The following is a 24,378-nucleotide window of genomic DNA, read 5'->3' as shown; positions in this document are numbered from 1 at the left end:
GTATGTAGTTAGTATGTTTATTGGTCATAGTATGGATGTAGTTAGTATGCTTATTGGTCATAGTATGGATGTAGTTAGTATGCTTATTGGTCATAGTATGGATGTAGTTAGTATGCTTATTGGTCATAGTATGGATGTAGTTAGTATGCTTATAGTTAGTATGCTTATTGGTCATAGTATGGATATAGTTAGTATGCTTATTGGTCATAGTATGGATATAGTTAGTATGCTTATTGGTCATAGTATGGATATAGTCAGTATGCCAAAAATTCCCGGATGTCGTACTACATTTGCCAAAATATGCAGTATACAAACTGTGGACACTATTTCCGTGCTTTTAGGGCCCATAATTCAATTCTTCAGAAAATGGGAAAGGCTTCACAACATTCAGATTTGAAGAAAATGTCTGAAAATATACAGCCGTAGTACGACGAGAGCGAATACAAATTCATTGCTTTAACTAATGACAATTGTTAAGAATTGAGCAATATAAGAAAGTAAGGACTTTTCAAATATGTTACGTTATGCTGGGTGACAATTTGTTAGCTATGCTAGCCTTACGGACCACATATCATTACAGCAGTTACTTGTATGTACCGGTACGTTAGCTAGCTACCTCGTTAGTTGGCTACTAATACACCAAACTTGGATATAAATTAACTATATGCTATCTAGCATTTATTGACTTTACTATTCACGTCATTCTTATCTTAGCTAAGTGGTGTAATCGTTGTGCGTTCTCAATGGACATTGTTAATGAAGTTGTAAGATGTCCATCTAGTAATTTGTTAGACATGCTAACAAGCTAGAAAGAAGTTGCATAACAGCATCAACTTCCAGTAGACAGGCGAAAAGCTAGTACACTCAACTGAAAAGACACTGTTTGTTTACAGTAAACTAAAATAGTATGTATTCATTAAGTATGTAGTATACAGTATGTTAGTATGGGTATTACCACCCTGCATCCCACTGCTGGTTTGCTTCTGAAGCTAAGCAGGATTGATCCTGGATGGGAGACCAGATGCTGCTGGAAGTGGTGTTGGAGGGCCAGTAGGAGGCACCTTTTCCTCTGGTCTAAAAAAAAAAAGACACTGCCCTATGTAGGGTGCTGTCTTTCGGATGGGAACGTTAAACGGGTGTCTTGACATTCTGTGGTCACTAAAGATCCCATGGCACTTATTGTAGGGGTGTAGGAGAGTAGGGGTGTTAACCCTGGTGTCCTGGCTAAATTCCCAATCTGGCCTTCATACCATCATGGTCACCTAATCATCCCCAGCTTACAATTGGCTCATTCATCTCCTGTAACTATTCCCCAGGTCGTTGCTGTAAATGAGAATGTGTTCTCAGTCAACTTACCTGGTTAAATATTTCTTTTTTTTAACACAGCTATATACATATTATACAAATCATAGACAGATATTGTAGGCACATTAGATATTGTAGATATTATAGAAACATTAAAAACACTGACACATTATAGATCTAGATACATTATAGACAGACACACATTATAGACACACAGACACATTATAAAGACGTGTATAATGAGTGTGTAATGTTACATTATAGACATTAAACCTGACATATTAGAGCATGGCTGTAACAAGTTTCAACACCCAGTGGCTCTTCAGTAGGAGCCTTGGTACTCCTCTGGTACCAACACAGAACCAAGCGGCTGTATCCTTGTCTCTGTGCGGCAGTAGGATCGTACCTTGGGTCTGTGCGGCAGTAGGATCGTACCTTGGGTCTGTGCGGCAGTAGGATCGTACCTTGGGTCTGTGCGGCAGTAGGATCGTACCTTGGGACTGTGCGGCAGTAGGATCGTACCTTGGGTCTGTGCGGCAGTAGGATCGTACCTTGGGTCTGTGCGGCAGTAGGATCGTACCTTGGGTCTGTGCGGCAGTAGGATCGTACCTTGGGTCTGTGCGGCAGTAGGATCGTACCTTGGGTCTGTGCGGCAGTAGGATCGTACCTTGGGTCTGTGCGGCAGTAGGATCGTACCTTGGGTCTGTGCGGCAGTAGGATCGTACCTTGGGTTTGTGCGGCAGTAGGATCGTACCTTGGGTTTGTGCAGCAGTAGGATCTTGCTGTTGACCATGCTGTGTCCGATCATGCCCCTGAACACGGCAGTCTGCGGTCGGGCCGAGCGGATGCGGTTGGACCGCGTCTCGACCAGTGGCTGCTCGTTGACGTCGTGGAAGTAGCTGAGAGCCTGGTCCACCTCCTGACGCAGCTGTCGAGAGTAACGATAAAACTCTGACGTCTTCACCTGAGGGAGAGGACGAATTAGTCAGAGGTGATGTCATAGAGGAAGGCAGAATGCTTCATCGTGCAACAGTATCAGTGTGTGTGTGTGTGTGTGTGATATATATAACTCAGCAAAAAAATAAACGTCCTCTCACTGTCAACTGCGTTTATTTTTGGCAAACTTAACATATGTAAATATTTGTATGAACATAACAAGATTCAACAACTGAGACAAACTGAACACATTCCACAGACATGTGACTAACAGAACTGGAATAATGTGTCCCTGAACAAAGAGGGGGTCAAAATCAAAAGAAACATTCAGTATCTGGTGTGGCCACCAGCTGCATTAAGTACTGCAGTGCATCTCCTCCTCATGGACTGCACAAGATTTGCCAGTTCTTGCTGTGAGATGTTACCCCACTCTTCCACCAAGGCACCTGCAAGTTCCCAGACATTTCTGGGGAGGAATGGCCCTCAACCCCCCGATCCAACATGTCCCAGACGTGCTCAATGGGATTGAGATCCGGGCTCTTCGCTGGCCATGGCAGAACACTGACATTCCTGTCTTGCAGGAAATCTCACACAGAACGAGCAGTATGGCTGGTGGCATTGTATGCTGGAGGGTCATGTCAGGATGAGCCTGCAGGAAGGGTACCACATGAGGGAGGAGGATGTCTTTCCTGTAAAGCACAGCATTACGATTGAGCTTGTTGTCATTGCAAGCAGTCCGATGATGCTGTGACACACCGCCCCAGACCATGACGGACCCTCCACCTCCAAATCGATCCCGCGCCAGAGTCCAGGCCTCGGTGTAACGCTCATTCCTTCGACGATAAACGCAAATCCGACCATCACCAATGGTGAGACAAAAACGCAACTTGTTAGTGAAGAGCACTTTTTGCCAGCCCGGTCTGGTCCAGCGACGGGCCCATAGGCGACGTTGTTGCCGGTGATGTCTGGCGAGGACCTACCTTACAACAGGCCTACAAGCCCCCAGTCCAGCCTCTCTCAGCCCATTACGGACAGTCTGAGCACTGATGGAGGGATTGTGCATTCCTGGAGTAACTCGGGCAGTTGTTGTTGCCATCCTGTACCTGTCCCGCAGGTATGATGTTCGGATGTACAGATCCTGTGCAGGTGTTGTTACACGTGGTCTGCCACTGCGAGGACGATCAGCTGTCCGTCCTGTCTCCCTGTAGCGCTGTCTTAGGCGTCTCACAGTATGGACATTGCAATTTATTGCCCTGGCCACATCTGCAGTCCTCATGCCTCCTTGCAGCATGCCTAAGGCACATTCATGCAGATGAGCAGGGACCCTAGGCATCTTTCTTTTGGTGTTTTCCATAGTCAGTAGAAAGGCCTCTTTAGTGTCCTAAGTTTTCATAACTGTGACCTTAATTGCCTACCGTCTGTAAGCTATTAGTGTCTTAATGACCGTTCCACAGGTGCATGTTCATTAATTGTTTATGGTTCATTGAACAAGCATGGGAAACAGTGTTAAAAACCTTTACAATGAACATCTGTGAAGTTATTTGGATTTTACGAATGATCTTTGAAAGACAGGGTCCTGAAAAAGGGACATGTGTGTGTAATATATATATATATATATATATGTGTGTGTGTGTGGGCTTGCCACGATACCAACATTTTACCAATGATACAATGGCAGGCCAAGTATCATGATACCGAGTAGTATCGTGATACCACGGTGGTAGAAAATCACTGACCCATCATGCTGTTCGTCCCGTCCCCCGGACGCTTATTCCTGTTGTCTAAACCTTCTCCAAAAACCTGTCACTGAAATTCACACTCCTACTCAATACAACACATTCAATTTAACTTCACACTGTTCAGTGTATAATACTGTATAGATTGACTGATTTGCTCGTATTTGCAAAGGCTCACCTGTGATTTGGAGGAATGGGAGGAAGGAGTATACATCAGTGGTGAAGGGAGAATGGATCATAACAATGGCTGGAACGTCACAAATGGAATTGTATCAAACACATAAGCCATTTGTTTGATACCATTCCACTCCAGCCATTACCACGAGCCTGTCCTCCCCAATGAAGGTGCCACCAACCTCCTGTGATATATATGCATAATGATCTGCATGTCTATCAGAACGATCTTCGTGAAGTTAACCACTTCAAGACGGGTCACTCAACCAAGACTGCTCTCTGTGTCACGGAGGCACTCCACTCCGCCAAAGCTGACTCTCTCGCCTTTGTTCTCATCCTCCTAGATCTATCTGCTGCCTTCAACACCGTGAACCATCCGATCCTCCTCTCTACCCTCAGGGCTGGGCGTCTCAGGCTCTGCACACTCTTGGATTGCATCCTACCTGGCAGGCCGCTCCCCCCAGGTGACGTGGAGAGGATCTGTGTCTGCATCACGTACTCTCATTACTGGTGTCCCCCAGGGCTCGGTTCTAGGTCCTCTCCTTTTCGCTCTATACACCAAGTCACTAGGCTCTAGAGGTCGACCGATTATGATTTTTCAACGCCGATACCGATTATTGGGGGGGACCCCCCCCCCCCCCCCCCCCCCCCCCCCCCCCAAAAAGCCGATGCCGATTAATCGGACGATTTTTACATTTATTTATTTGTAATGACAATTACAACAATACTGAATGAACACTTATTTTAACTTAATATAATACATCAATAAAAATCTATTTAGCCTCAAATAAATAATGAAACATGTTCAATTTGGTTTAAATAATGCAAAATCAAAGTGTTGGAGAAGTAAAAGTGCAATATGTGCCATGTAAAAACATTTGAGTTTCTTGCCCAGAACATGAGAACATATGAAAGTTGGTGGTTCCTTTTAACATGAGACTTCAATATTCCAAGGGAAGAGGTTTTAGGTTGTAGTTAATATAGTATTTATAGGACTATTTCTCTCTATACCATTTGTATTTCATATACCTTTGACTATTGGATGTTCTTTATAGGCACTATAGTATTGCCAGTGTAACAGTATAGCTTCCGTCCCTCTCCTCGCCCCTACCTGGGCTCGAACCAGGAACACATCGACAACAGCCACACTCAAAGCAGCGTTACCCATCGCTCCACAAAAGCCGCAGCCCATGCAGAGCAAGGGGAACAACTACTCCAAGTCTCAGAGCGTGGAGTAGTTGATAGCGTTTGAAACGCTATTAGCGCGCACCCCGCTAACTAGCTAGCCATTTCACATCGGTTACACCAGCCATTAGGCTGATAGGCTTGAAGTCATAAACAGCGCGGTGCTTGCGAAGAGTTGCTGGCAAAAAATTAATGCTTACGAGCCTGCTGCTGCCTACCTTCGCTCAGTCAGACTGCTCTATCAAATCATAGAGTTAATTATAACATAACACACAGAAATACGAGCCTTAGGTCATTAATATGGTCGAATCCGGAAACTATAATTTCGAAAAAACAAAACATGTATTATTTCAGTGAAATACGGAACCGTTCGGTATTTTATCTAACTGGTGGCATCCCTAAGTCTAAATATTCTTGTTACATTGCACAACCTTCAATGTCATAATTACGTAAAATTCGTACGCAATGAGCCAGGCTGCCCAAACTGTTTGCTATACCCTGACTCTGCGTGCAATGAATGCAAGAGAAGTGACAATTTCACCTGGTTAATAAAGCCTGCTAACATGGATTTCTTTTAGCTAAATATGCAGGTTTAAAAATACATACTTCTGTGTATTGATTTTAAGAAAGGCATTGGTGTTTATGGTTAGGTACAGTCGTCCAACGATTGTGCTTTTTTCGCAAATGCGCTTTTGTTAAATCATCGTTGCATCGATTATATGCAACGCAGTACACGCCAGATAAACTAGTAATATCATCAACCATGTGTAGTTAGCTAGTGATTATGATTGATTGGTTGTTTTTTTATAAAATAAGTTTAATGCTAGCTAGCAACTTACCTTGGCTTATTGCATTTGCGTAACAGGCAGGTTCCTCGTGGAGTGCAATGTAATCAGGTGGTTAGAGCGTTGGACTAGTTAACTGTAAGGTTGCAAGATTGGATCCTCCGAGCTGACAAGGTGAAAATCTGTCATTCTGCCCCTGAACAAGGCAGTTAACCCACCGTTCCTAGGCCGTCATTGAAAATAAGAATGTGTTCTTAACTGACTTGCCTAGTTAAATAAAGGTTTGCCCGCTCAAAGACCTCTCAATCATGGTTGACAACTCCAGTGTCCCCCTCCCAGAGTGCAATGAAACTTGGCGTGACCCTGGACAACACCCTGTCGTTCTGTGCAAACATCAAAGCAGTGACTCGCTCCTGCAGGTTCATGTACTACAACATCTGTAGAGTACGACCCTACCTCACACAGGAAGCGGCGCAGGTCCTAATCCAGGCACTTGTCATCTCCCATCTGGACTACTGCAACTCTGTGTAGGCTGGGCTCCCCGCTTGTGCCATCAAACCCCTGCAACTTATCCAGAACGCAACTGCCCATCTGGTTTTCAACCTTCTCAAGTTCTCTCATCTCAGCCTGCTCCTCCACACACTCCACTGGCTTCCAGTTGAAGCTCGCATCCACTACAAGACCATGGTGCCTACCTACTGAACAGCAAGAGAACCTGCACCCCCCCTAACTTCAGGCTATGCTCAAACCCTACACCACAACCCGAGTACTCCGTTCTGTCACCTCTGGTCTCTTGGCTCCTTCTCAGCGCAGTCCAAGCTCTTCTTTCTCCTGGTACCCCATTGGTAGAACCAGCTTCCCCCTGAAGTTAGGACAGCAGAGTCCCTGCCCATCTTCCAAAAACATCTGAAAGACTACATCTTCAAACATGATAACAAATGACAAAAATACACTTAACCAGCACACTCGCACTTGACCACGCCCCCCCCCCCCCCCCCTTCTAGCTCTTACTCCACTGACAGCTGCGTTATTGAGGAACATTATACTTTCTATGACTGTGATATGTGGTTGTCCCTCCTAGCTATCTTAACATTTTACTTTCTATGACTGATATTTGGTTGACCCTCCTAGCCATCTTAAGATGAAGGCGCTAACTGTAGGGCACTCTGGATAAGAGCTTCTGCTAAATAACCAACATTTAAAAATGTAAATACAATTGTGTCAGTAAGGGGAAATTAAACCTTCTTTACTCTTTAGTTAAGACACACACTCTCCCTCCCTTCCTCACACACTCTGTCTCCACCTCTCCCTCATAAACACCCCCCCTCTCCGTCTCCCTCATAAACACCCCCCCTATCTCCGTCTCCCTCATAAACACCCCCCCTATCTCCGTCTCCCTCATAAACACCCCCCCTATCTCCGTCTCCCTCTTGCTCATAAACACACACCCCTCTCGGTCTCTCTCCCACAAACACACACTGCTCCCAACTTTGGCACCAAATAGAATTGAAGGAGCACCAGAAATAAATAGATTTGATATAGTTCAGGCTTCCATTAGGCCAATATGAATCCTACCTTTTGAAGCACATCTCATGAGTAGCAGACCCCTTTCCTTTCTTCCTGTGTCAGATGTGCCTAAACCTACTGTCAAGTTACCAGTTGTTTGTTATCAAACCAATAATTAGTCAACCCGGATTAGTTTAAAATGGCCTGTAACATTTGTGAAATTATATCAAATGTGTGTGAATTCTGATACAAAGAAAGAAAGGCATCTCCTGTAATATGGGTCATATGTTTTTAACCGTTTAGAAGCCGTTTTCTTTGCTGTACAGCATGCCTGTCGCCAAGCGGTGCTCCTCTCTGACACGCAGAGGCTGAATCACAGTGAACTTTCAAAGTCTATTCAGACTGGTCTGTGCTCTTGGTTAGAACAGGCAATTAAATTATACAGTGTGTCAACACTGCTCTCTTTGTGCGCTGCTCCAAAATAACAAATGTACAACTCTAACAACAGAGGATTCAGAGTCTTGGTCTGCATCTCCGCTCGCCATCACGGCTAAATTATATTTTTCAAAACTGACGGCGGAATAGGTGAGCTTGAAGAGCGGACGGAGAGAAGCAGGCGAGTGAGGGCAGGTAGGGGATGTGAAGAGGGGACAGAGAGAAGCAGGCGAGTGAGGGCAGGTAGGGGATGTGAAGAGGGGACAGAGAGAAGCAGGCGAGTGAGGGCAGGTAGGGGATGTGAAGAGCGGACGGAGAGAAGCAGGCGAGTGAGGGCAGGTAGGGGATGTGAAGAGCGGACAGAGAGAAGCAGGCGAGTGAGGGCAGGTAGGGGATGTGAAGAGCGGACGGAGAGAAGCAGGCGAGTGAGGGCAGGTAGGGGATGTGAAGAGCGGACGGAGAGAAGCAGGCGAGTGAGGGCAGGTAGGGGATGTGAAGAGCGGACGGAGAGAAGCAGGCGAGTGAGGGCAGGTAGGGGATGTGAAGAGGGGACAGAGAGAAGCAGGCGAGTGAGGGCAGGTAGGGGATGTGAAGAGCGGACAGAGAGAAGCAGGCGAGTGAGGGCAGGTAGGGGATGTGAAGAGCGGACGGAGAGAAGCAGGCGAGTGAGGGCAGGTAGGGGATGTGAAGAGCGGACGGAGAGAAGCAGGCGAGTGAGGGCAGGTAGGGGATGTGAAGAGCGGACGGAGAGAAGCAGGCGAGTGAGGGCAGGTAGGGGATGTGAAGAGCGGACAGAGAGAAGCAGGCGAGTGAGGGCAGGTAGGGGATGTGAAGAGCGGACGGAGAGAAGCAGGCGAGTGAGGGCAGGTAGGGGATGTGAAGAGCGGACGGAGAGAAGCAGGCGAGTGAGGGCAGGTAGGGGATGTGAAGAGCGGACGGAGAGAAGCAGGCGAGTGAGGGCAGGTAGGGGATGTGAAGAGCGGACGGAGAGAAGCAGGTGAGTGAGGGCAGGTAGGGGATGTGAAGAGCGGACAGAGAGAAGCAGGTGAGTGAGGGCAGGTAGGGGATGTGAAGAGCGGACGGAGAGAAGCAGGCGAGTGAGGGCAGGTAGGGGATGTGAAGAGCGGACAGAGAGAAGCAGGCGAGTGAGGGCAGGTAGGGGATGTGAAGAGCGGACGGAGAGAAGCAGGCGAGTGAGGGCAGGTAGGGGATGTGAAGAGCGGACGGAGAGAAGCAGGCGAGTGAGGGCAGGTAGGGGATGTGAAGAGCGGACGGAGAGAAGCAGGCGAGTGAGGGCAGGTAGGGGATGTGAAGAGCGGACGGAGAGAAGCAGGTGAGTGAGGGCAGGTAGGGGATGTGAAGAGCGGACAGAGAGAAGCAGGTGAGTGAGGGCAGGTAGGGGATGTGAAGAGCGGACGGAGAGAAGCAGGTGAGTGAGGGCAGGTAGGGGATGTGAAGAGGGGACGGAGAGAAGCAGGTGAGTGAGGGCAGGTAGGGGATGTGAAGAGCGGACGGAGAGAAGCAGGTGAGTGAGGGCAGGTAGGGGATGGGGCTGGTTCATTACAGCTGCAACACGTGATATACACATGAAAGTGAAGTGGATATCATTGGACCTGTGCATACCAGAGACTCGTCAATGTTGCTTCAATTCAACTGACTTTATAAACATATTATAACAGGCGCCAGCAGGTTCTTTAGATCGGCAGGGCTGAAAAACTTGGTAGTATCATATGAAACATTACTATGGTACTCTAAAATGTTGGTATCATGAGCATCAGTACCGTGATACTACCGTAGTACCGGTGTACCGTGTAACACTATTTGTGTGCGTCCTACCTTCTCGAAGACGTTAGCGGCGGTCATGAGGCAGAAGCGTAGAGACTGGACGACAGTGTCTGTGTGTCTCCAGCGGCGGCGGTCGTGTCGGAGCCAGGCCTGGACAGACTCATACAGCTCTATCTCTGGGAACCGACTCAGGGCATCACTGTCCAGGTACGCCTGACACACACACACAATAATATATCACCTGTTTTAAAGAGCTCAAAGCTGTTCAGGTACACACACACACAGTTAACTAGGGGGTGCCAGTCAGTTGGTCAGTTCGTCCACCACACCTGCAGTCTCTCCAGGCTGAGGTAGAGCAGGAAGTCAGGTTTGCTCATCAGAGGAACAAAGTTCTCCAGCAGGAAGTTGTCGAGCTGCTCCTGCACGCCCTCCACTCCCACGCTGAAGTCCTCCAGAAGTCTCATCACCTCGGCACAGTTCTCCAGACAGATCTTAGACAGCAGGAAGGAACAGCAGAACTCTACCACCTCAGTCAGCTGGACGTACATGGCAGCCTAGAGGGCGAGAAGACAGTGACAGATCTTAGTCAGCTGGACGTACATGGCAGCCTAGAGGGCGAGGAGACAGTGACAGATCTTAGTCAGCTGGACGTACATGGCAGCCTAGAGGGTGAGGAGACAGTGACAGATCTCAGTCAGCTGGACGTACATCGCAGCCTAGAGGGTGAAGAGACAGTGACAGATCTTAGTCAGCTGGACGTACATGGCAGCCTAGAGGGTGAGGAGACAGTGACAGATCTTAGTCAGCTGGGGCCAGTTGCACCAGTTGGTCAGAAGCAGTGGTGGAAAAAGTACCCAATTTTCATAAAGATACCTTCATAGAAAATGACCCAAGTTAAAGTCATCAAGTAAAAGACTACTTGAGTAAAAGTTAAGTATATTTAAAACCAAATACCTTTTAAAGTATCAAAAGTAAATGTAATTGCTAAAATACACTTAAGTATCAAAAGTAAAAGTATAAATAAATTCAAATTCTTATATTAAGCACAAACGGCACAATTTACAAGTTTAAAAAAAAAAATTATGGAGAGCCAGGGGCACACACTACTCTACACTCAACTACCACGTATCCCTCCCTGCACATTGACTCGGTACCGGTACTCTTTGTATATAGCCTCATTATTGTTATGTTGTGTTTCCATTTCCTTTATTATTTGGCAAATGTTTCTTACTTTTAAACACTGGAATGTTGGGAAAGCGCTCATAAGTAAGCATTTCACGGTCTACACCTGTTGTATTCGGCGCAAGTAACGTTTTCAGCGGGGACACCATTTTGTCTGGCTGATTTTCTGGGAACCCCATTTGTTTTGCAAGAAATTCTGGCAACCCCACCCCAAATCGTATGACAACCTTAAAAATCGTCCAATTTAGATGTCCAAATCAGCAAATAACCTTCAAAACGCTTACATTTCCATTCCTCTTTAAAAAAGAAAACCAATTTACATTTACTACATTTTTTAAATATTAAAAAAAAGTCTGTATATTGTCTCATAAAATAAAATGTACTCTTAATGTAACCTCTAACAGTCTATTAGCTAGAAAGGTCACTTCAGACACATTATCTCTAATAGCAGCTGTTTAACTGGTTAAACAAAGGTTAGCCATGTGCTGGAAAAAAATGTAGGTCCAAGAAGTTGCCGCGACTTACTAGCAGGTTCTTTTTCAATGTCACATACTCCAGTGAGTGTAATTAGCTCCAATGAGTAATAAGCTCAATATTAGGGGTTGAGAAATAAAGTTGATGTCATTAGAAGATATTCTTATATTTTTGACTGTATGTACGTAATTCATCATGTATTTATTCTCTTGTTGTTTGCGATATTCATAAAAACAGTGGGGGAATAAAATCACTTTAAGAAATATATTTTTGCGTACCCCCTACAGTACCTCCACGGACACCTAGGGGGCCCCAGTCCCCAGGTTGAATACCCCTGGCTCAGAGGGTTAAAGGTCTGTGTGTTACCTGTAGTATCTCCTGCACAGTGACCATGCTGAGCTCCAGTGAACCGTAGTACATGAACCTCAGGACGTGGCCGAAGCCGGCAGCCGTTAACCCCTTCATGTGGATCTTGTCCTGGTCTCTCTCTCTCATGTCTGCTGTGAACATGACCCGGAAGTAGTCACTCTGGGTCGCCAGCAGGGCCTTGTGTGCCTGGAGGAGGGGATAACATTAAATTACATGTTAGTGAAAGTGTGTGTATGTGTGTGTGTGTGTATGTATGTATGTATGTGTATGTATGTGTGTGTATGCGTGTGTTGCTAACATGGAAGTGGTGTTCCTCTATCAGCAGCGTGACGTCCAATAGGAGCCTCTCCTCGTACAGCGCCCGGAACCCTGAGGACACGCTTCCATCATGAACCTGGGACAGGTACACCTCCACCTCCCCCCCCGACATCACACACCTGGAGGAGGAGGGATGAGCTTAATAATACTTACCTCCAGTAAGGAGAGGGATCAATAACACACTGGTAGTATGACAGTACTAATGCTTTACCGTTCAACCACAGACCGATGAAAGAGTAGAAAAACTATGTCACTCAAAAGGGATCCGTACCACTACAGACCAAACACATTGCTGTTTTTCTCTCTAACACGTGTGTGTAAGACGGTCTCTGGAATGACGTCAAGAACATTCAACATTCACACCTCAGCAGTTCAGCTCTCGCACACACAGGCACTGAAATACACACCCACACAGAAATGGGTGCTGCGTACACACACACACACGCTTACGCTTCAAACACCCCGACAGCGTCTTTGAGCTAAATAGTACGCAACATCACAACATTCACCTTCTGCTACCATTTCTGTCAAGCCGTCTACGCATAGAGTTTGATGCATACGTTCGATAGTATGCACCACACTGGACGCACTGCAACACAATGCTGCAAGGCAAATGCAGTGTTTCATTATAAATTAATGTAATTCTGGTGTACCAAAATGCAATGACTCTGTCGGTGTGTTCGAAGCGTCACACACTAGCAGCAAACCCATCCACAAACAATCAGATACAAATGCATGCACAAACACACTATTCACTCCCGCACACACACACTGCACACATTGCACACTCACCTCTGATTGGCCACGGGCATGTCAGAGGGGGTATTCCGAGCCAATCAGAGGACAGTGGCCCTTGTGTCCGGGGAGAAACTAACAACGCCCTTCTCTGAATCACCTGGACGACAAACCCAAAATTAAATTGTTCATCAAAACTGTATATTGAAAATCAATACAAAAGATTATTCAAACCAAGCCTAGACCTAAAGCTACTGAGAATGTTTGGTCAGATGTGTGAATATAACTTTTTCCTGAAAGAGGAGATTGTATTGCAAGGTATGCGATATGTGTAGGCTGTGTTTACATCCTAGATAGAAGCAGGCCATTGGCTGCTTTCATCATGAGGGGTATGTACGGGAGTTCTGATTTGTTCTAAGCTTAGCAGTTCGGCAAATTTGCCTGAGCAGACAGTGTGAAAATATACTTTGTATGAGGAACATATACACAAATAATCAGCTCCTCCCTCGTTTTTCAGCCCACCACCTAAAGTCATCGATCACATGACACCATTCAACCCTACATGAAGACTCAATAGCACCACAGAGTTTCTAAACCCAGAGCTGCAACATTGGGAGACTTCCGGGAACTCTTGCAAAACAGACCAGGCCAGGGTTTGAGAAGTCAATGAGAGAAGTGAAAAATTATTCCTTAGTTCACTTTTCCAAAATCTAAAGGCACAACCTAAAGGCCAACCTAAAGGCCAACGACTTAAGTATTACTCCAACAGTTTTCATTTTTTGTCAAAAACAACTTTTTATGGAAGGAGTGGCTTTGATGACGCCCTGCACATGCGTAGTTCAGAGCGAACGACTGTTTTTTTTTTTTTTTTTTTTTTTTTTTTTTTTATTAACAACAAATCAATACATAAAGCACATGAGGGAACACAAGCATACATAGATTACAAATAATAGACAATCGAGCTAGGGGGTACAATATCACATTACAATTACACAAGGACCTTAAGGGACATGCATATACTTACAATTCTAACAGCTTTTTTGTTAGTAGAGCATTTAACCGTCTTAAAATACAGTTCAATTTCTTTTTGTAGGGTACGAAAATGTGGTTTTCTGTTTGTAAATTTACATTTGTGTATATGAAATTTGGCCAAAAGAATAATGAAATTAATTACATAAAAATGATTCCGCTTATTTCTATTGTATGTAAAGAATCCAAACAGTACATCTCTCCACAATAGTGTAAAATCTTCATAAATGTGTTCAATTATAAACCTACTGATGTCTTGCCACAGTTTTCTTACATGCATACAATGCCAAAAAAGATGCACAACTGTTTCTGGGTGGTCATTACAAAAGGAGCAATTTGAGTTGATGTTTTCCTTAAACTTCTTCATATAGTGGTTGGCAGGATAATATTTATGAATAATTTTAAAGGAAATGTCCTTAATTTTGTTAACAAGTAGGTATGTTTGTGGCAACATCCAAACTTTTTTCCAACAGATATTATCAATAAATCCATTCCAATAAGGCATGACATAAGGTATAGATACAACATCCTGCTGAAACAAGGATCGTATCGCTCTGTTGTTGAATGGACCAAAAGAGAAACAAATCTTTCCTACTGATGAGTCAACAGGGTCAATAGAAGGTAGGCTCTGAGGGTCAGGTCTTGACATGTTCCTGAATAACATAGCAACACCTGAGGGAATGGCATCTAAAACAATTGCAAAATCTTTAGGTGTTACAGGGACCTTGTAAAGTGATAAGAATTCTTTATAACTGAGTAAAAAACCCTCTGCATTTACCAGTTGGCTCACCAATAGGATATTATTTCTGAACCAATATTCTAAAAACAGAGAGGTATTTTTATACAATATATCCCGATTATTCCATATATAATATCTGTGTGGAGAAAAATTGTGTTTATAAATTAAGGACCATGACAAGAAAACCTGCCGATGAAAAGCAGAAAGTTTCACTGGAACTTTGTCAATATTATAATTGCAAAACAACATGAAGTTAAGGCCACCAAAAGTAGAGAAGACATGATGAGGAATAAAATTCCAGATAGAAGTGGGTCTTCTTAGGAATTGTTTTATCCAAATGATCTTGAAAGTATTATTTAAAGTAGTAAAATCCAGAAAATTCAGTCCACCATTCTCATAAGTGTTCATTACAACAGTTTTCCTAATGTAATGGGTACGGTTTCTCCAAAGAAAGTTGAAAAGCATCTGGTCTATCTCCTTGCTTATTTTACGGTCAAGATATAAAGATAGAGCACCATATGTTAGTCTAGAGATACCTTCAGCCTTGGTTATCAGGACTCTACCTTTTAAAGATAAGTCCCTCTGTAGCCATTGATTTAGTTTCTTCTGGGTTTTTTTAATAAGAGGGTTAAAATTTAGTAAGCCTCTAGACTTCTGATCCTTTGTAATGGTTATGCCTAAATATGTAAGTTCTTCTTTTACTGGAATACCATAATATGAAGGTGTCACACAATCTTTGACAGCCATGAGTTCACATTTCTTAATGTTAAGATATAGACCAGACGCTTTGGAAAAGGATTGTATCACATTGATCGATATGGGAATTTGGTTAGCGTCTTTCAGAAAAAGTGTAGTATCGTCAGCCAGCTGGCTTATAATAATTTCTTTACCAGCTATGGAAATACCTTGTACAGGACTATTATTTAAAGAATTTGCAAGAAGTTGGGTGATTAATAAAAACAGGTATGGAGAGATAGGACAACCTTGCCTAATTCCTCTCTTTAACTCAAATCTAGGTGAGGTGCCATATTTCAATTTGATAGAGCTGTTACCATTTGCATAGAGAGTCTTAATAGCCTTACAGAAAAAATCCCCAAAGCCAAGTCTCTCAAGGGAGTGGAAGAGAAACTGATGCTCTACTGTGTCAAATGCTTTATAAAAATCTAAAAATAATATGAAGCTATCCTCAGTTATTAGGTCTGAGTAGTCAAGTACGTCTAATACTAGTCTGACATTGTTAGAAATATGTCTGTTCCTCATGAAGCCAGACTGTGTTTCATCAATAATTGCATCCAGAACTTCTTTAATTCTTTTTGCAAGTAGTGAGGCTAATATCTTATAGTCATTATTAAGAAGACAAATTGGACGCCAGTTATCGATGAGCAGCACTTCTTTTTTAGGTTTAGGTATCAGTGTTATTAACCCCTGACTCATTGTAGGAGGGAGAACATTGTTTTTAATACTCTCTAAAAAGACTTCAAATAGGAAGGGAGCTACTTGTTCAGAAAATAATTTGTAAAATTCTGATGTAATTCCATCAACACCTGGTGATTTATTGTTCTTTAGATGTTTGATAGACTCTATAATCTCTTCAACGTTGATGGGTTCATCACACTGTTTAGATTCTATATCACTGATAGAGTGAACATTATTCAGTGAGTTAAAAAACATATCTGTGGATTCCTGACAGTACGTAGAGCTATACAATTTTCTGTAAAAATTGCTGCAGTATTTAGCGATTAATTTTTGGTCATCTGTAATAACACCATCAATGTTTAACTTATGGATAGTGTTATTTTTAGAGTGAAATTTCTCAAGTCTAAAGAAATAGGATGAATTCTGTTCTCCCTCCTCAATCCATTTTTTCCTAGATCTAATAAAGGCTCCTTCTGCTTTTAATTTATATATATTATCCAGTTTATTTTGTAACTCAATTAGTTCCATCTTCTCCTCCCCCAAGAGGTCAGCTGGGGACCTCTGAGAAAGGGAAGTTATCTTAATGATCACCTTTTCCTCCTCAGCTCTTCTGGTCTTAGCAAGATTACTACCATATTTTCTAAGATATTTGGACACCTCAAATTTAAAGAGCTCCCAGTTCTTGCAATAAGATTTTTCTTCACAAGCCCTTTTCCAAAAGTGTGAGAGCAGATCTTTAACCTCAAATGTAACGATATCATTATTTAATAATGAGCCATTTAGCTTCCAGTAGGATGTTCTACCAAGGTTCGTATCAGGGGTAAATATTTTGATATCAATGTAAATAGCCCTATGGTCTGTGAGGGGAGTAGTACAAATATTTGTAGTAACACACTCACCATCAATACATTTGGATATAAGCCAAAAATCTATTCTGGATTGTCTGGAGCCTGTTTTGTTACTCCAAGTGAAAGATCTTTCGGCCGGAAACCTCTCTCTCCATATATCAGTAAGATCAAACTTTTCCATAAAAAGTATTAAACCCAAATTCTGATTGGTTGGCCTACCTGGGGGCCATCTATCAGTTGAATTATCTATTGTAATGTTAAAGTCCCCTCCTATCAATAATAACGAATTGGGAAATTTAGATAACCAATGAAGTATATGTTTCTCTATAGATTCAAGCAACTCATCATTCTCATGTTTGGTGTTGTACCCGTAGAAGTTTACAGTAATGAGTGTAATGTCATTGTAACTGATCACAAGACAAATAAAGTGACCAAAGGGGTCACATTCCGAGTGTAGAATATTACCACCAAAGGTATTTTTCATTGTAGTGACACCAGCAGAGCGTTCAGATCCATGGGAAAGCCAAATATCGTTGCCCCACTGTGACCTCCAGAAGTTGGCATCAGCAGAAATTGAGTGAGACTCTTGAAAAAAGCTAAAATCTGTTCGAAATTGTTTAGCAAATAGAAATAAGGCCTTGCGCTTCACACTGTTTCGTAACCCCCTAGCATTAAGAGATAATATAGACAAAGACAAAACAACAAAGATTATATAAAAGTATAAACTGTAGTAGGATGAGTCAAAGACGTAGGAGCAGTGAACGTAAACGATAAGGAACCGAGATCTGCACCATTTACGTCAATTTAAAGTGAAAATAGCTTATTCCATAACCTTTGAAATTCAACTCAACTGGAAATTATGTTCAAGACCAAACCAAGGGTTCTTGTAGTAAGAGAGACTAAAAATCCTCTTTAGTGTAATCAGGAACTATTTTGAGAAATAAAATAAATAATAATTTAAATAAAAGGGTACCTACTATTTTAAGTACATATGAAAACTGATCATAAGATAATTGTATAACAAAATGTTTTACATATAAACGTTCCTAAGACCTTTTTTGGAAATAAGTATTAATAACTAAATAGAACAATAACCGTGTAAAGTCAGAGCAGACATGTATGCCATTTAGGACAGTATCTTAGTTACTGTATACATAAAACATAAATTCAGCTTTCAATCTTCTTCGTAAGTTTATAAACAAAATAGGACTTCTGGTCATACAAGAACAAATTAATGAATTGAAATACCTGAGTATTCCTTTAAAATAGTCACCTGATGCTTGTTAGGTAAACCACATAAGGAAAATGAGAATACCATGGCTGAAACCATCAACCTGTTCCTTCTGGTGAGATTTTAGGGAGGAATATGGATTTCTGAACCGTTGATGAAACCTCGTCCTCCGACGAAGTAAGCAGCCTTCCCCTCACTTCGTGCTATCTTGATCGTTGGCCACAACTTGTTCCTTCTTTCTATGTCTTCCGGGCTGAGATGCTCGGCGAAACGCATACCATGGCTCTGAAGGAAGGCGTTCTTCCTAGCAGCTTTCCAGACAGCATCCCTGTAGAATCTGGTAGTGAATAGGATGATGATACCCCTGGGTCTTGAATCGCTTTGCTGTTGCTTCTTGCCGAGGCGATGTACAACGTCGATGGTATCACCAACTTTGTTCTTCTCTGCAGGCAAAACTTCTTGGCAGATACGGATAGCCTCTCCTCGCACATCTTCATTCTCCACCTCTGGCAAGCCGTAGAGTCTCAGGTTCCATTTTCTTGTGTATTGTTCCAGATCAGTGAGACGTCTATGGTAGACATTGTTATTCTTTTCCACCCTTTCCACATTTTTTTCAACTTTTGCCACTCTCGTTTTCACATCATTAATTTCACCACATGCAAACTCCACAGTCTTTTTCAAGCCTTCGATAACCATGGTGTTCGCGCCTACCATTTTCTCAATGGCGTCACACCTGGAGTTGATGAGTAAGGAGAGGGTAGCCACGATGTCAGAGTTCATGTTGGTTTTTTTGGAGGGTGGAGGTTTGCACGGAGTAACCGGTAAAGAGGGGAATTCGTCATCTTCAGCATTCGAAAGCATGATATTATCCATAGGCCAAGTGTAGTTATGGCAGTTGTCTATAAGCACGTTTCTCTCTTGTTGATTAGCAATAGAACGGCTAACTTTTTCCTTTCTTTTTTTGTCACGACTTTGCATGGACATGCTGAAATAAATTATCCAATTATCATTCCAGTCACAGGAAAGGTCTTATATCTTGAACAAATAAAAATAATGACTAAACTTTAAAGAAAAAAAAACAATTTTCACAATCTTTCTGAAGTTTGGTACGGAGCTCGGTAAAAAAGCGTCTGTTCAAGCAGCCATCTTGGCAGTTCTTCCGAGCGAACGACTGTTTCTATGCATGAGTTTAGCTAGCCAACGTCACCATGACGTCGCCTACACGTGTGATCAGGGATTTTTATTGGAGAAGCAGTTTCTGCCTATCTTCATACTGTACTGTCTTTGATAGCGCATTGAAGCCACATTAAATCAGTTAAGACGGTGTCTCGTGGAGACTTAACATTCGCAGTTTGAGCTACTCCAGGAAGTGACGTTGCAGGCTAGCTCAGTACTGCCCCTCTCATTGAGAAACTCCAGTTGAGGGCCGAAAGGGGTACGTTTTTTTAAATTTAACTAGTCAGTTAATAAGAACAAATTCTTATTTACAATGATGGCCTACCATTAGCAACTCAATTATCTTTAACTTTTTCTGAGTGCGATTTTAAAAAAATCAGAACATGTATTAGAAGCAATTATTGGTACCATGATTATCTTCTAAACATTTTTTTTTTACAAGATGATTGCCATTTTTCCATTCACTAAAATTGAGGGTTCCCGTTTTTTGCTAACAATGCATGCAGTATCGCAGTCGGAACTTCCGTGGCTTTAATGAAAGGGGACATTCGTTTTCCCCTGGAATGGATGTTATGGTTGTCATGGAGATGGTACCTTTTGGGGGCCTCGAGGCCAGTCTCGAGTTTAGCTGACAGCATGCTGAGGGGACGCTCACATTTCCTTTGTTTATGTTTGCCCTGATCTAAAAGACAGACACACACAGAGAGAGAGACAGAGAGAGAGAGAAAAACTGATGTTCTTCAAACCTAGCTAGAAATTTTTACAATTATATGAATTAAATCATGATTGTAATTTAGCTAGTGCATTTAATTGACTCAAAAACACGTCTATAGACTCACCATGTAATCTTTGATCTAATCGTGTTGGCTAGCAAACTAACGTTAGCTAAACCAGTCATTTATTTTGTAAACTCTTGAGTTTAACCAGTGAGCTCGCGCAGTCGAGGGAATCACAGCTTGATTATTTTCCACGCAAGGCCATGACAGGAGTGTCAAATTGATAGTCAATGTAGCTATCCAACTTGCTAACGGCAATACACACTGAATTGCAATCTAAACTCTTCAAATATAACGGTCACGAATAACAGTGACTGGTAGCTCACGACATCCCGTGGAATGACCTAGCAGCTAGTTTAGCAGACTAAAATGTCTCTCACCTCGGCGCTGCGAGTCCCCACAACCCCTCTTCGACCAGACAGACCTGGCTCCTTCTGACATGGGCTGCGGGTTTATAGCCGAGATCAAGAAAAAGGACAATAAAAAAGCATCGCCGAAGATTCCTTATCGTCCATTTAGAATCCCCCTGCGGCTTCAATTTTTCGTTCTTTTAACTGGATATAAAAATACTGTTTGTCCATGAAGTCCATAGCCATTGCAGACGCCATATTATTCTCTGCACTGACGTAATTTCCTGAGGTATAGCCCATTCGAACGGAACTGTAGTGGCGTCGTTGTGCGTTGAAGTGAGCCTGTCAATCAAAATCACCAAGCAGGTGTACTATACTGAGCCAACCTGGGATTATAGACCTGCAGTGCAGAATAATTGAGGAGCGATTATAGAGCTGCAGTACAGAATAATTAAGGCCTCTCTTCCTCATACTGACCTTGTAATGAACTATTCTCTCTCTCACTCTCTCGCTCTCTTTTTGTGTTGACCCTTGTATTTTATTTGTATTTCTTTCTATGCACACTCACTTGTCCTTACACACTCACACACAGTGACAATACCAAAACACACACACAAACACTCACTATATAATTTGCTCATGCACACATAATATGCAGATAAATTTATACTGACTCTACACAAACGCACACCCACTCACATACAATCATCTTATACGCTGCTGCTACTTTGTTTATCATATATCCTGATGCCCTAGTCACCTTACATATCTACCTCTATCACTCCAGTATCCCTGCACATTGTAAATATGGTACTAGAACTGACTGACCCTGTATAGAGTATGCTTACTTACTCTATTCTTCTTATTTCTTGTGTTTTTGTTCTACCTTGTTATTTTTTGTATTACATAATTATTTATAACTGCATTGTTGGGTTTAGAGCTTGCAAGAAAGGCATTTCACTGTACGTGTGCACATGAGATTAAACAAACATGAAACTTGGAAAGAGTGCAGTCATTGATCTAGGTTCAGAGGCCTCTTGGCAGAGGCAATAGCAAGTAGCATGCTCACACCCCATCTTCCATAATAATGTAGCGACCCACACAGACAGCTATGTGTTATATGTTAGACTATTAGTTGGTTGTGTTGTACTTACCAGTACCCAGTGTTCACGGGGTCGCTATCTGCCAATCACGGGAATGCCTGGAATGTTCTGATGCCAGGCATCCTGATGGTTGGCAGTGTGGCGTGGGGGGGGGGGGGGGGGGGGGGGTTAGCCATTGTTCTCTCCCTTACGTCTGGCCACGGTTGTTTTATAGGGTATCCTTCATTTATATGGCGTGGGCTACGGTCGAACAGTAGCCTGTGTGAAGTTGGGTTAATAAACCGTAAACTCAACCCTCTGTCTGGACAATTTTTCACTTATGATCTAGTCAGGTCATTAAAATAACAATAAAGGCAATTGAATCCCTGCATGGTAGACATTCTTGTCTACAATAGGACAGTGTTTATGAATCTGTCCCCAGATACATTTACAGGTGGGGAACAAAATTGAAAACTGTACACTACTGAGCAGAGCTGTAACCTACTGTTCTGGTCTGGTCATACATATGCATCGATCACAGATTATGGAAACAAGGATATACTGTATATTAGTTTGTTACGGATATATGGTGGAAAGGAAAATGTAAAAATACAAAATAAACCTAGCCAGTATAGTTCAGATCAGCATGATTGTGTGAAAAGGGTCATATCTATCTACCTTTTATATAACACCCCTTCCGTGGCCTCCAACTGCTCTTAAACGCTAGTAAAACTAAATGCATGCTCTTCAACCAATCGCTGCCCGCACCCGCCCGCCCGTCTAGCATCACTAATCTGGACGGTTCTGATTTAGAATATCGTTGTTTGTGCAGCACTGCTTTGCTTTATCTTGGCCAGGTCGCAGTTGTAAATGGGAACTTGTTCTCAACTGGCCTACCTGGTTAAATAAAGGTGGACAGAAGAAAAAAAATCACATACTCATTAGTACAGCCCCATTGACAGCTAGATCAAAACATAATGGCCTACGGGGGATGAAGATGTAAAAAATATTTTGCCTTTCCCTATATGCAGGTGAAGGATTGAAGGGATACGGAGAATGAGAAACTATGGATTGGCAAAGCGAGCGAGAGAATTTATAATTGTACCAGGGCGGACCCTATGAAAAAACTACAAATGGACACATTATGAATGACGTCGTCAAGAAAAGACGGACCCAGGTATCTGAAGTTCTTTCTATTTTATTTTGTGATGGAGGAATAAATCAAACAAAAGCACAATGAAGAAACGGAATGAATTGTATACAGTTATTCACAGTAGCTGTCAACCGCAACAGTGGATATTGTGTAAAGAGGGACATTGAATTGCGTGTGAATTCGAATATTGCATCATCCCTTGTAGGACCCTTTTCTTTTTATTCATTCATCAAAGAAAAACGAAATAATACATATCTATAGTAAAATTCAAGAGGACACATGATAAAACAGCTGATTGTTGATAACTGCAAAGTTTTACTAGTGATCATACAATAAGAAACTCTTACTGCGTATAATTCAGTGTTAAATCATTCAGGCAATCTCCACAGCATACTGAAATTCCTTTTATGTTCAAGATGGCGGGTGACGAGTCTGGAATAACGCTGGGTCAGCCTCATCTTTCCAAACAAGATTTAAATTCGCTGGTGAGTGTTTATCTTTTCAACAGTGATGATAGTGATGGTTTGGTTCCCTAAAAGTCATCAGAAAAAAATGTGAATCATGATGTTGTTGCGGGCACCGGGAACGTGGCTGTTCTACCGGCACATGCTAACAGTAACTACCTAACGTTAGCTTGGTTGTCAGCGTGGGGATTGTCCATTTTCAGCCCCGCCTAATGAGTAAAGGCAGTTTCCTCTTTCAAATACAGAAACATTAGCTTTCTAGACCTACAGATCTATTTGTCGTTGTTTATGTGCACATCATCTTCCCTGACTGCACAGGAAATGTCGCAGCAGCACATCTGAACAACAGCCCATTCATTTGTATGAACGACCTATAATCAACACTAAAAAAAACAACTAAGATACGCGGGAATTCAAATATCTTTAGCTGTAAATTTTGTCGATATTATTGCTGTGTTATCATTGTACCATCTGCACCTGATGGTCACATCAACAGAGTACGTCGTCAAGTAGGCTAAACTCGCAGCCTTTGCCAGGTCCCGTTTACTAATGCAGAATTGATTACCCTTTCAGGTTATTAGCTCACAAAATGAATCATCCATTCCTTATTTCTCATGGCTACATCTCTCATTGTTATTTAGCCCACTCCAGATTAAGTACCATGCCTTAATTAATTGACCTGTGTGTGTGTTTTCTCAACAGGATGTGTCCATCCTGACCCCTCTCTCCCAAGAGATCATCAGCAGACAGGCCACCATCAACATTGGTGAGTGAACCAGTCCCCTATGGCAGCTAGTGTTGTCATGATACCAGTATCGTGATACCAGAATTTCCTTGGCAAAAAAGTCAACACTAAGCAGACTCCACTCTATGGTCATTTAAATCAAATCAAATGTTATTTGTCACATGTGCTGAATGCAACGGGTCTAGTAGATCTTACCGTGAAATGCTTACTTACAAGCTCTTAACCAACAATGCACTTTTAAGAAAATAGAGTTAAGAAAATATTTACAAAATAAACTAAAGTGTAAAAAAATAACACAATAGAATAAAAATCCAGTGATGTACTGGGCCATACGCACTACCCTCTGTAGCGCCTTACGGTCGGATGCCAAGCAGTGGCCATACCAGGTGGTGATGCAACCGGTCAGGATGCTCTCCATGCTGCAGCTGTAGAACTTTTTGAGGA

General features: G+C 42.7%; 2 protein-coding genes across 8 annotated transcripts in view; one reads left to right on the top strand and one right to left on the bottom strand.

The window, feature by feature from the left end:
• Positions 1-20,776, bottom strand: part of LOC109899237 (kelch-like protein 15) — a 24,703-nt gene extending 3,927 nt beyond the window's left edge. The window contains exons 1-8 of one of the 7 annotated variants that reach the window (XM_031835074.1): positions 20,521-20,544; positions 19,959-20,046; positions 12,983-13,085; positions 12,171-12,309; positions 11,870-12,058; positions 10,177-10,401; positions 9,899-10,060; positions 2,060-2,269 (exon numbers count right to left, since the gene is read on the bottom strand). In XM_031835074.1, coding sequence (XP_031690934.1) covers positions 2,060-2,269; positions 9,899-10,060; positions 10,177-10,401; positions 11,870-12,058; positions 12,171-12,309; positions 12,983-13,002 — 945 coding nt within the window. In that variant the 5' untranslated portion in view covers positions 13,003-13,085; positions 19,959-20,046; positions 20,521-20,544. The other 6 variants (XM_031835075.1, XM_031835072.1, XM_031835076.1 and 3 more) reach the window with 6 other exon arrangements.
• Positions 19,464-24,378, top strand: part of LOC109899235 (eukaryotic translation initiation factor 2 subunit 3-like) — a 17,178-nt gene continuing 12,263 nt past the window's right edge. The window contains exons 1-4 of the mRNA XM_020494287.2: positions 19,464-19,623; positions 22,604-22,749; positions 23,142-23,210; positions 23,892-23,955. Of these exons, the coding sequence (XP_020349876.1) occupies positions 22,717-22,749; positions 23,142-23,210; positions 23,892-23,955 (166 nt within the window). The 5' untranslated portion in view covers positions 19,464-19,623; positions 22,604-22,716. The remainder of the gene's footprint in view (positions 19,624-22,603; positions 22,750-23,141; positions 23,211-23,891; positions 23,956-24,378) is intronic.

This window comes from Oncorhynchus kisutch, linkage group LG11 (assembly GCF_002021735.2).
Source record: "Oncorhynchus kisutch isolate 150728-3 linkage group LG11, Okis_V2, whole genome shotgun sequence".
Lineage (NCBI taxonomy): Eukaryota > Metazoa > Chordata > Actinopteri > Salmoniformes > Salmonidae > Oncorhynchus > Oncorhynchus kisutch.
The sequence above is the reverse complement of the archived record's forward strand: the minus strand, read 5'-3'. Positions and strand labels throughout refer to the sequence as shown.